General features: G+C 41.1%; 1 protein-coding gene across 11 annotated transcripts in view; it reads left to right on the top strand.

Annotated features, from left to right (window-relative positions):
• exoc7 (exocyst complex component 7) overlaps window positions 1-9632 on the top strand; it is a 58114-nt gene extending 48482 nt beyond the window's left edge. For all 11 annotated transcript variants that reach the window (XM_028818379.2, XM_028818378.2, XM_051918962.1 and 8 more), the window contains 4 exons: window positions 1885-1948; window positions 3321-3362; window positions 4140-4273; window positions 9288-9632. In XM_028818379.2, coding sequence (XP_028674212.1) covers window positions 1885-1948; window positions 3321-3362; window positions 4140-4273; window positions 9288-9390 — 343 coding nt within the window. In that variant the 3' untranslated portion in view covers window positions 9391-9632. The remainder of the gene's footprint in view (window positions 1-1884; window positions 1949-3320; window positions 3363-4139; window positions 4274-9287) is intronic.
• Window positions 9633-13246: the final 3614 nt, after the last annotated feature.

The raw sequence follows: 13246 nt of genomic DNA, 5'->3' as shown, positions 1-13246 counted from the left end.
TTTGCTGATTAGAATGCCTGTCACAGCTCAATGCTGATTACTTGCAACACCAAATTGGTTGGATGAGCTCGTTAAGCCTTGAACTTCATAGACAGGAGTGTCCAGTCATGAGATATAAAGGTATTTAAGGTGGTCAATTACAAGTTGTGCTTCTCTTTGACTCTCCTCTGAAGAGTGACAGCATGGGATCCTCAAAGCAACTCTCATGGTTTAGGGGAAGGCTACAAAAAGCTCTCTCAGAGGTTTAAACTGTCAGTTTCAACTGTAAGGAATGGAATCAGGAAATGGAAGGCCACAGGCACAGTTGCTGTTAAACCCAGCAGGTCTGGCAGGCCAAGAAAAATACAGAAGTGGCATATGGGCAGGATTGTGAGAATGGTTACAGACAAACCCACAGTTCACCTCCAAAGACCTGCAAGAACATCTTGCTGCAGATGGTGTATCTGTACATAGTTCTACAATTCAGTGCAATTTGCACAAAGAACATCTGTATGGCAGGGTGATGAGAAAGAAGCCCTTTCTGCACTCACGCCACAAACAGAGTCGCTTGTTGTATGCAAATGCCCATTTAGACAAGCCAGATTCATTCTGGAACAAAGTGCTTTGGACCTATGAAACAAAAATGGAGTTATTTGGTCAGAACAAAAAGCACTTTACATGGCGGAAGAAGAACACAGCATTCCAAGAAAAATGCCTGCTGCCTACTGTCAAATTTGGTGGAGGTTCCATCATGCTGTGTGGCTAGTTCAGGGACTGGGGCCCTTGTTAAAGTTGAGGGTCGGATAATAATAATAATTCATTACCTTTATATAGCGCTTTTCTCAGTACTCAAAGCGCTATCCACACAGGGAGGAACCGCGAAGCGAACCCACAATCTTCCACAGTCTCCTTACTGCAAAGCAGCAGCACTACCACTGCGCCACCTGGGATGAATTCAACCCAATATCAAATTCTTCAGGATAATGTTCAAGCATCAGTCACAAAGCTGAAGTTACGCAAGGGTTGGATATTCCAACAAGACAATGACCCAAAACACAGTTCGAAATCTACAAAGGCATTCATGCAGAAGGAGAAGTACAATGTTCTGGAATGGCCGTCACAGTCCCCTGACTTGAATATCATCGAAAATCTATGGGATGATTTGAAGCAGGCTGTCCATCAAATTGAACTGAACTGGAGAGATTTTGTATGAAGAATGGTCAAAAAGACCTCCATCCAGAATCCAGACACTCATCAAAGGCTATAGGAGGACAGTGTCTAGAGGCTGTTAGATTTACAAAAGGAGGCTCAACTAAGTATTGATGTCCTATCTCTGTTTGGGTGCCAAAATTTATGTACCTGTCTATGATGCATATTTTACATATTTTCTGTTAATCCAATAAATTTAACGTCACTGCTAAAATACTACTTTTTCCATAAGGCATGTCCTATATTAAAAGGAAGTTGCTACTTTGAAAGCTCAGCCAATGAGAAACAAAAATCCAAAGAATTAAGAGGGGTTCCCAAACTTTTTTTCATATGACTGTATACCTGCAAAGAAGACATTCTACACGCCGTAGAGCAATGCACTTCTGTCAATCCCAAGTTTTTTGAGGAGAATGCATTAAGGGTTTGGGTTGAAAATAGCACCAAAGCAAGATATTTTTTTATGTTTTATTTTTTCAAAGTAAATATTTAGTATACAGAACTTTGGAATTTATATTAAGATTCAACTTTGAGGGCCAAAATTGGTGCACCAAGGAGGAGGGAAACAATTGTATTCTTGTAAATGCAGAATGCGTAGCACCAGTTAATCCGTCTCTACCTTACCATACAAGGAGTTGAAGATGGATACTGCTTTGTAAACTGCTGAATACTATTAAACACCAAACTCCTCTTTTCTAGCTGGTTCAAAGTGATCGAGTATCTTACAGACCGGAATATGCCAGTCTTCCAGCCAGGTGTTAAGGCAAGTCTTTCAATAGTTGTGATTTTTTCTTTGTACTTGTAGTGTTTATGTCAGTTGTTGGTGCAGAGTCTTTAGTGTGCTGTGCATTTCCTAAAGTTTAAAGTGTTTGCTTATCTGTCATAAATAGCAAACCAGTTTTATTCTTAAGCATAATTCATTCATTTGAGTGATGGTTCTGAAGCTAAAAACATGAAAGGTTTTTGGTTTGTACCTATGAAACCCTTTGTTTATTCTACATCATACAGCTGCATATTTAAAATGTATAAAATTTAGTCTTTTGACTAGTGTTAAAGTAAAAACCAAATTGGTCCAGAAAACTACAATTACTGTTTTGTTTCTGGTGCTATTTTGTATAGAAATTTCCAGTACTGTGGACCCTCGGTTTTCAAGCATAATTCGTTCCGGAAACATGCTCGCAGTCCAAAGCACTCGTATATCAAAGTGAATTTCCCCATAAGAAATAATGGAAACTCAGATGATTCGTTCCACAACCCAAAACTATTCATATAAAAACGATTAATACAAAATATAAAGTAAAAATACATAAAACAAATTAACCTGCACTTTACCTTTGAAAAGAATCATGGCTGGTGTGAGTGAGTTTCTAAACTCTTGTGGGATTCCACCCAACGGGACGACACGCTGAAGAGCGTCCCAAAGCAATTGCAGTCTCCCAGCGCTGTAGCAGTTCGCCGTAAAAGCGAATCCGAAAAGATCGCGGACATGCTATAAGCGCCTGCCGTCGATGGGTGATACAAGGAACATTATAAATGCGCAGGGCACAGTACTACTTGGCCACGACCCTGCCTGACTGCTGTGTCTGTGTATAGGAGAGCGGCAGATCCCGCTACAATAAATAACCGCACTGTTGCTGTTTCAAGCTGAATAAAGCTGGTGTTGCTAAAGTACTGAGACTCAGCTTCGTGTTTTGGGGTGCAAGACGGGGACTCGCACGTCACCGCGCACATACGTACGCGTACACACAGAGTCACAATACTGTAGTAAACGGTATACGCTCGTACAGATGTTGACTATATGAGTGAGGCACGCCGACTCAGATGGAGAATAGGAGACGATTGCCCACAATCCCGCAGCAAGAGAGAGAGAGCGCGAAGAACCATCAGCTCAGTTGTGATCACATGACGCTCAGCAGACAAAGCGTATACATACTACTCGTATTGCAAGACCTCGCTCGTTTATCAAGTCAAAATTTATTAAAAATTTTAGCTCGTCTTGCAAAACACTCGTAAACCAAATTACTCGCAAACCGAGGTTCCACTATATTTATAAATGCAGAACACAGCACATGTATACTGTGAGTGTATATACTGTATATCAAGAAATGTCTAATTTATACTTTTCTTCCCTTAAGCTAAAAGATAAAGAGCGGCAGATGATTAAAGACAAATTTAAGGTAATGGCTTTTTCAGTTTATTTTCTAATTTGATTGAATGTCAGGGCGGCACGGTGGTGCAGTGGTAGTGCTGCTTCCTCGTAGTTAAGAGACCTGGGTTTGCTTCCCGGGTCCTCCCTGCGTATAGTGTGCATGTTCTCCCTGTGTCTGCGTGGCTTTCCTCCCACAGTCCAAAGACATGCAGGTTAGATGCATTGGCGATCCTAAATTGTACCTAGTGTGTTCTTGGTGTGTGTGGGTGTGTGTGTGTGTGCCCCGCGGCGCTCTGCCCGGGATTTGTTCCTGTGTTGGCTGGGTTTGGCTCCAGCAGACCCCCGTGATCCTGTATTAGGATATAGTGGGTTGGACAATGACTGACTGACTGAATGTCATCTTTGCAAGAAAGGGCAATGGCGACCACATCAACATTGTGAATAAGCATAGTAGAGGTGTTTCGCTAAGTGTTTTGTTTTTAAGTTGTTCTGTGCAGCATATGATTTGCACATAAATATCTTACATCTTGGTAATGACCGTCCTGGGTAGGACGTTAATCTGCATCCAGTCCTGCATGTAGGCCTTCCAAACTGCAGGGAAAAACTCCAGCCACCATAACAAAACCTCACACTGGTTCCACTCCATCTGAAATAGTGTGGTGCTGAGGTGTCACCCATTGCATGGCTGCACTTGGGTCCTAATTTGGGATCCTGAGGTGGTTTGTCATGTGGTGGGTGCGGCAATGCACTGTATCAGTACGTGCTCCTAATCTCTCTCTCTCTCTCTCTGGGTAATGGTTTTCAGGGTTTCAATGATGGTTTGGAGGAGCTCTGCAAAATTCAGAAGGTGTGGGCCATTCCTGATAAAGAACAGCGGGATGCTATTCGGCAAGCGCAGAAGAAGATTGTTACAGAAGCATACAGAGCATTCTTGCAAAGGTAAACCCTCTGTTGCTCGATACTTTTTTTCTTTTTTTATAATGTTTAGAATTGCACCTAAAATAAAAACACTTGAGAATGTGCACCATTCCTCAGATTGCCATAGAGGTTTTATGTGACAGTTTTAGTGAAACACGTTTTCTTTTTCATCCACAAGATGGAGTAAAGAGCTGTGATTCTTTGAGTGCATGTTTGGAAGCAAACAGCTATTGCACAAGTAAAATTCCTCTCCAATTGAAGCTCTGTTTAAGCTAGACTCTTAACCCCCAATTACACCCCCACAAATCGCCCCACCATCCCGTGTCTTTATGGGAGCTTTACTTTATAATGCTCATAAATCACTAATAAGATTGCAACCCCAGTATTCTGTGGAACTTTGAGGAGACACGATTTCTTTCTTGCTCTCGAGTTGTGGCGCACTAAGTCCAAAAATTTTTTTTTGCGGCGTACCTGAGGGACTGCCCATAAATAAAGTTGTGACGACACAATCTATGGACAATCGCCAATAAAAACAGTTAATTTTACAAGTTTGAAAGACATTTTATTAATAAAGTAATCAAAGGATAAATCTTAAATTTAATTAATGTGAACATTGAGATGGTTTTTCAGCACATATGAGATTGATGCGAGGATCAATTTTCGAAAGGCAGACGCGCATTTCCTTATCGATCATTTGAAGTTCTCGCGTTTCTTAGACTTCATTTCCGTAAGTGTTGAAAAACCTTGCTCACAGAGATAATAGCTTCCAAATGGTAAACTGGAAAAGGTCACTAAGTTTCAAAGTTGACTGTGTTGATCAGCGGTGTCAGAGCGAAAATAAGGTTAATTTTTCCATAGTAATACTCAGACGATTAAATGGTGAGAGCTGCAGCTACAGCGATACTCTCTCATCGGCAAGAGCCGAAATGTAGCGTTCGTATTTTCTCATTCTATATTTGCTCCGCCTTCTTCCATCCGTACAGTGAGCGAGATCTTCTAATAACAAGACTTTTTAAGTCTCACGAGATGTGTTTTTGACACCACTGGTGTTGATATTATGATGAATGGTGAACAGCGAAAATTCTAACTTGCATTCAAAATAAATACATTCGTTTATTCAACAATCTGATTAACCGTTATCTGTTTTTCCAACATAAAATATATTTTTTTAAACATTATCTTTTTAATCAACCAAAAGTTCAAAAACACTAGCAATTTTAAATATTTTACAAAAGTTTTCGCGGCACACCGGTTGCCCGACAGTGTCTTATTGGGTCGATTTTTGAGGTTATGTTTGTTTCAAATTTTAGATCCAGACTGAAGTCCAACTTGGTTTCTCTGGATTTTGTTTTTTCCACTTATAAATTTTCATGATCCCTGGTATTTAATAGAAACCAGGTCAAAATTCCTTGTATGTAAGTATGTTTGGCCAATAAATGTGATTCTGATTAATGAGCACTTCCTGTCACTACTACAGTACAGAATGCAGGCCTAGGCAGTTAAGCTGGAAAGCTCTAATTTTAAATTTATCGATTCATTGTGTTTTGCACTTTTTAAAAACACAATCTAAAATAAAATGTTTTTTTGTTTTCCTTTTGTGATAAGTGGTCTGTGGAGCTGTAGAGATTTTAAATAAATAATCGCACCTCATACAGTGCAGACTCCAATCAGGCATGGGTATGTGTGTGTGCTCACTTCACTCCAGGGATGGTTGGAGTGTCTGGCTGATCACGTATGCACATGTGAATGAGAGTGTCAGGCAGGTGCCTCATTCTTGCCTTGGAGGGAGTGGGTCATCACACTTGCACCCAAGTAGGTAGGCCAGATATAACCAGAGCCTGCACATCAGAGGGGTGGGTTCAGACAGAGAGAAAAGAAAGGAAAGAATGAAGACAGGGGTTTAGAGGGAGAGAAACTGAACACAGCAGGATAGGGAGAAGCCAGTGCAGAGAAGAGGAGGCAGCCAACCAGTAGGGGGGGAAGTGTGAGGCTGATGCCCGGGGCCGCAGAGCATTTCTAGGAGTGTGGAGTAACACAATGCTCGCTCCCACATAAGGCCAAGGAGTGGCAGTGGGAGCTGGAGGAGCAAAGGAAGGCTTGGCGCAACATCCTGCCAGGGAGTGATGGACACCAGGGACCTGAGCTTGTAAAAGAAGGTTAGCTGTGCCTGTTGGTTGGGCACCTCCACTACTCTAAGATCCCATGCAGGATAAATGGAGGAGACGTCGGTTTTAGAAAAGAATGCACCACGTCTTGTGAGTTTTAAAGGACTATATCCTGCTATGGAATTTTAATTATTGATTTGGTTTTAACGTCCACTTGTACAAAGATTATTTTGAATTTTTTGGATTATTCATTTATTGAGTGAAGAACGTTTGCACTGCAGTATTTCTTTATTTCTTTGAACACTGTCTAGTTTTTTCTTTTTGATGGAGTTTAATAAAAGCAGTTAGCACCTGTTTCACCTACCCCTTGCTATAAGTGTGTGTTCTCATTTGCCCAGCTTGTCTCGGTTATAACTATCGACAAGTTCAAGAGGCTCCCAAACAGGGGTGGGAGCATGGAGTTAACCCGTACCACCACACCTTTAGACCTCCAGGGCGCTCCTGATGCAGGTCATTGGAGAATTTCCTGTATTATCGGAGTTTGTGTGTGTATTTTTGTTTTGCCATCATTTTAATTATACCATTCCAGATAGACAGAAAAAGAGCGAGTGTTTGTGTCTGATAACTCTGTTATGATCTTGTTAGCCATGTAAAGTGTCTTCTGATGTTGCCAACTCTTAACACATTGATTAGCTGATAAGGAAGCAGTTGGTTTCAGGGAAAAGTGTGCATTTTATACGCGAGTGCCTGGTTAATTCTGAATAATTTATCAAATATTCATGATCTGACACTAATAGTCAGCCACTATATGAAAACTCCACTCTGTGCACATTTCTGGATTTTAAATTATGCGTCACTATGGGTAGACCAGACCAAGGTGGTAGTTGATCAACAACGGACTAATAAAATTTGCATTGTTAATTGAAAGTGTTCTTTGTACTTTAATCAACGGGCAGCAGCTGTTGCCACAAAGCCCAGCATCCTCTCCACACCATTCTGCCCACCGTGCATTTTGTTTTAGTTGAGTTTTTTTAATTTTGTTTTTTGTGCGGTTATGTGTTGCACCTTATGCATAGCCTTAAACATTGGCATTACCCAGAGGAAAGTTTTTACAATGTGAGTGACAGAGTCACAAAGCAAGTGATTCAAGTTTGATGTCACATTTGAACTTGATTTATTATATTACCTTTTATGTGAGAAAAAAAAAGTAAGGTTTTAACAAAAATACTCTTAATCAGAATGACTTCCAACAATTTTGACTATTATGATGGTATCAAGGAAAGGTAGTCTGCTATTCCCAAGTAGAACTCTCTTTCATTTATTTTTACATAGATAGATAGATACTTTATTAATCCCAAGGGGAAATTCACCTACTCCAGCAGCAGCATACTGATGAAAAACAATATTAAATTGAAGAATGATAACAATGCAGGTATACAGACAGATAATAACTTTGTATAATGTTAACATTTACCCCCCCGGTGGAATTGAAGAGTCACATAGTGTGGTGGAGGAACGATCTCCTCAGTCTGTCAGTGGAGCAGGACGGTGACAGCAGTCTGTCGCTGAAGCTGCTCCTCTGTCTGGAGATGATCCTGTTTAGTGGATGCGGTGGATTCTCCATGATTGACAGGAGTCTGCTCAGCGCCCGTCGCTCTGCCACGGATGTCAAACTGTCCAGCTCCGTGCCTACAATAGAGCCTGCCTTGCTCACCAGTTTCTCCAGGCGTGAGGTGTCCCTCTTCTTTATGCTGCCTCCCCAGCACACCACCGCATAGAAGAGGGCACTCGCCACAACCGTCTGATAGAACATCTGCAGCATCTTATTGCAGATGTTGAAGGATGCCAGCCTTTTAAGGAAGTATAACTGGCTCTGTCTTCTCTTGCACAGAGCATCAGTATTGGCAGTCCAGTCCAGTTTATCATCCAGCTGCACTCCCAGGTATTTATAGGTCTGCACCCTCTGCACACAGTCACCTCTGATGATCACGGGGTCCGTGAGGGGCCTGGTCCTCCTAAAATCCACCACCAGCTCCTTGGTTTTGCTGGTCTTCAGTTGTAGGTGGTTTGAGTTGCACTATTTAACAAAGTCCTTGATGAGGTTCCTATACTCCTCCTCCTGCCCACTCCTGATGCAACCCATGATAGCAGTGTCGTCAGCAAACTTTTGCACGTGGCAGGACTCCAAGTTGTGTTGGAAGTCTGATGTATATAGGCTGAACAGGACCAGAGAAAGTACAGTCCCCTCTGGCGCTCCTGTGCTGCTGAGCACAATGTCAGACCTGCAGTTCCCGAGACACACATACTGAGGTCTGTCTGTAAGATAGTCCACGATCCATGCCACCAGGTATGAATCTACTCCCATCTCTGTCAGTTTGTCCCTGAGGAACAGAGGTTGGATGGTGTTGAAGGTGCTAGAGAAGTCCAGAAACATAATTCTTACAGCACCACTGCCTCTGTCCAAGTGGGAGAGGGATCGGTGTAGCATGTAGATGATGGCATCCTCCGCTTCCACCTTCTCCTGGTATGCGAATTGCAGAGGGTCGAGGGTGTGGCGGACCTGTGGCCTCAGGTGGTGAAGCAGCAGCCGCTCCATGGTCTTCATCACATGTGACGTCAGAGCGACAGGCCGGAAGTCATTCAGCTCACCAGTACGTGATGCCTTTGGGACTGGGGTGATGCAAGATGTTTTCCAAAGCCTCAGGACTCTCTCCTGTTCCAGGCTCAGGTTGAAGATGCACTGTAGAGGACCCCCCATCTCCAATGCGCAGGATTTCAGCAGTCGTGGTGATACTCCATCTGGACCCGCTGCTTTGCTGTCACAAAGTCTCCTCAGCTCTCTGCTTACCAGGGCTGCTGTAATTGTGGGTGGGGGAAAACTCTGTCCTATGCTGGTATCATATATATAATTTTTGTTTTAATTCTTTCAGATTTGCTAACATTTCCTTCACAAAGAATCCTGAGAAGTACCATAAATACAAGCCTGAGCAGGTAGAAGACATGATTGAGAAGCTGTTTGACACCTCTGCCTAAACCAAGATTCATCCCATCACAATCTGTCTGGAAACTGTGTGTTTACATGGTCAGGAAATATATTATCCCATTAAAATAGAGAACTGTATTGTATATAAATGTCACATTGAACTCAACAGACTCTGTTTAAAAAAAATAAATAAATAAATAAATAATGTAACATTTTCAAAGTAACTCCAGAATATTCATGGACTTTTACTACATGTTCTGCTAGCTGATTAAATTTTATCATGACATTGTCAGTGAACCTAGTACTGTTATTTTTGGTTTGTTTTGCTGTAATCAGTGTTATTGTGGGTTGGATCAAAAGTAGTAATTCAGACCCTCAAAACTCCCCTCTTAATAGTGTCTTGTTACAGGATTAAATACAGTAGTAAGCCTAAACTTAGAATATTGCAATCAATGATGACCAGAGCAATGCAACAGGAGAATAATAATAATAATAATAAAATTGTTGTCATAAGAGTAGAAGATGTACTATAGAAAACAAGGAATACATTTGTACTCTTGAGCTTTGCACACATGAAAGGGTTCCGCTCTCTCTTGGCTGGGCTTGGGACCACCTAGGAATTCCCCCAGAAGTACCTTGGAACTGTTTGTATTAATAAGGCAGTCTGACCCATCAGACTCTGGGAGGAATACAACATTCTTCTTTCAGTGTGTGGTTTGAACTCCTAAGTTGCTTATGTCTCGGTAATGGTGCTTAAGGTTCAATGATGGAATGGAGAATCGAAAAATACAGTAATTATCAATACAATGCAGTTTATAAGATGTACTTTGTATTTTTGAACTTTGTAATGATGCTCACCTATGTATGATTTGTGACATAAGCATTGCTTCATATGTTGAATTCTGCCAAAGCTTGAGACAGAGTTTGGTTAACAGATGCTTTGGTCAATTTGCTCTCTTTGCAGTAAATGTATTCATTAATAGTAAATTCAGGTGTAATTATTTAGCTATTAACATTAGCAGATTTATATGCAGGTGGTATTGTACTAAAAATTATCCTTAATTACTCCCTATGGTAGAGCAGAGCTGCAGACCAAAATCTCGAAGTCGATGAATCACGATAAAATGTGGTCAGTAAAATAATAAGAAAATCCTACATGCAGTGTAAGGGCGGCACGGTGGCGCAGTGGTAGCGCTGCTGCCTCGCAGTAAGGAGACCCGGGTTCGCTTCCTGGGTCCTCCCTGCGTGGAGTTTGTATGTTTTCCCCGTGTCTGCGTGGGTTTCCTCCGGGCACTCCGGTTTCCTCCCACAGTCCAGACATGCAGGTTAGGTGGATTGGCGATTCTAAATTGGCCCTAGTGTGTGCTTGATGTGTGGGTGTTTGTGTGTGTGTGTCCTGCGGTGGGTTGGCGCCCTGCCCGGGATTGGTTCCCTGCCTTGCGCCCTGTGTTGGCTTGGATTGGCTCCAGCAGACCCCCGTGACCCTGTGTTCGGATTCACCGGTTCGGACAATGGATGGATGGACATGCAGTGTAATGTCCACTTAAAAGTAAAGCAGAAAGGTCCTGAAAGTAGTTTTCAATTACCAGTTTAAAGCAGATTTTTGAAAGAAATAGTCACGTCTGAAGTGGTCTTTTGATTGTTATAAAAATGTAAACACAATTGAAATTAGGTTTTATTTAAATATTGTATAGAATATTATGACTGAAAGACCACTGCTATTGTTGTAGCTCTACTTCATCAGAGAAGCACAGTTGCTAAAAAAAAAGACTACAGAGAGAATTGTACAGTTTTATATTTTCATACTGATGTTGGTTTAACTGATATGTCATGTATTTTAACTGCAGATAGTTATTTTATTTTTTATACGTTATTCATTTTCTTCAATACAAAGAAGTACACATTTCCAGGTTAATTGTTGTTGTTGTTTGATTTACAGTATCTAATATCACCTAAATTAGATAATTTAGCATAGTTTGCAGGATTAGATAGATAGATAATTTAGTGTAGTTGGCAGGATTAGATAGATGGATGAATGGATAGATAGATGTGAAAGACACTATATAATAGACAGAAATAGATAGATAGATAGATAGATAGATAGATAGATAGATAGATAGATAGATAGATAGATAGATAGATAGATAGATAGATAGATAGATAGATAGATAGATAGATAGATAGATAGAAATGTAAGTACCAGTAGCCCAGAATTATACCAAGTTAGATACAAATATTTAAGAACACACAATTCAAATAGCATTAAGCATACAATAATGCCCTTGCAATGGGAATTGTGAAGATAATACTACTACTAAATTGACAGTTGGCACATAATATTAAAGTGATATATTATTAAAGTAAAATAAAATATAGTGACATGGCTTATCTGGATAGGGTAACATGTTTTAAGTGGCACATTATGAAAAAAGATGATACAGTAGTGACCAGGCAGTGAGATATCAGATGTAGTGCATAGCTAATGCAGCTTATGAACAGAGGAGGAGTATCAGGCTCAGAACTCAATCCACTTTGTGGGAAGACTTAGAGTCTAATGGCTCTGGTGACAAAAGATCTTTTGTATTGCAGTTCTGTGATAGCAGTCTACCATTTGACAAACTCCTCTGCTTAATTAAGGTGGTATAGTGGCTGATGTTTGTTGTCCATAATAGATAGCAGCTTGCAAAGTGTCCTCCTCTCTGCCACTGTCACCAGAGAGTCCATTTCCATGCCAACCACAGATTCTGCTCGCCTGATCAGCTTGTCAATACAATCAGCATTTCTCTTCTTCAAGCTACCCCCCTCCCCCCAAAGCATGCCACAGTATAGAAGACAGTACTGGCAGCGACCAACTGATGGAACATCTGCAGGATTTTCTTACTTATGTTAAAGGAGCCCAACCGGCTTTGCTTCTTCCTGAACAGAGCCTTTGTGTTCTCTGGCCAGTCCAGCCTGTCATGTAACTGTACTCCCAGGTATTTATAGGTCTTGACCCACTCTACATCAACCCCCTCAATGGAAACAGGTCTCAGTGGTGGTCTAGAACCATGGTAGTCCACAACCATCTCCTAGGTTTTGAAAGTGTTCTACAGCAGTGGATTTGACCAAGACCATCCCACCAAGTCATTCACCAGACCCCTGTACTACTCCTCCTGTCCACCCCAATACTCCCCACAATGGCAGCGTCATCTGAGAACTTTTGCATGTGGCATGTCTTAGAGTTACAAAAGTCCGATGTGTACAGGGTGAGGAGAATAAGGGAAAGAACAGGCCCCTGTGGAGCTCCTATACCACTGATTAACAATGGTTTCATAAATCAACAGCAGGCACGTATGTTTTTTTACTTTCTCGTATATGAAGTATAGGGAAAGTATTGGAATCATCTAAAAATTCGATGTCGAGATTTTAATGAATCGCGACGTTTTAGACTTCCCTGACTTTCTCGTATACGAAGTATAGGGAAAGTATTGGAATCCTCCAAAAATTCCATTTCGAAATTCTCATGAATCTAGACGTTTTAGACCTCCCTGAAAATACAATTTTTGGAATTATGTGTGTGTGTGTGTGTGTGTGTGTGTGTGTGTGTGTGTGTGTGTGTGTAAGTAAAAACGTTAACTTGAGTACGCTTTCACTTAGGTTAACCAAATTTTGCATGCAAGTATTAGGTACAAAATGTAGATTGCTCAAAAATTGATGGAAACTTCCACTAATCAGAAGTGGTACTTTTTTTATCTATGCTGCTGTAGAGTCCAATTTATTCAACTTTACTTTTATAATATTTCTTCAATATATTGTTAGTTTGATTTGATTTGTTGTTGAGGATTCTTTAACGTACATGTTGCGGTTTACTTCTCAGATATCCATCCCCATATCTGAGTATACAAGAAAGTCTATGGGAGACCACTC

Source organism: Erpetoichthys calabaricus, chromosome 14, assembly GCF_900747795.2.
Source record: "Erpetoichthys calabaricus chromosome 14, fErpCal1.3, whole genome shotgun sequence".
Lineage (NCBI taxonomy): Eukaryota > Metazoa > Chordata > Cladistia > Polypteriformes > Polypteridae > Erpetoichthys > Erpetoichthys calabaricus.
The sequence above is the reverse complement of the archived record's forward strand: the minus strand, read 5'-3'. Positions and strand labels throughout refer to the sequence as shown.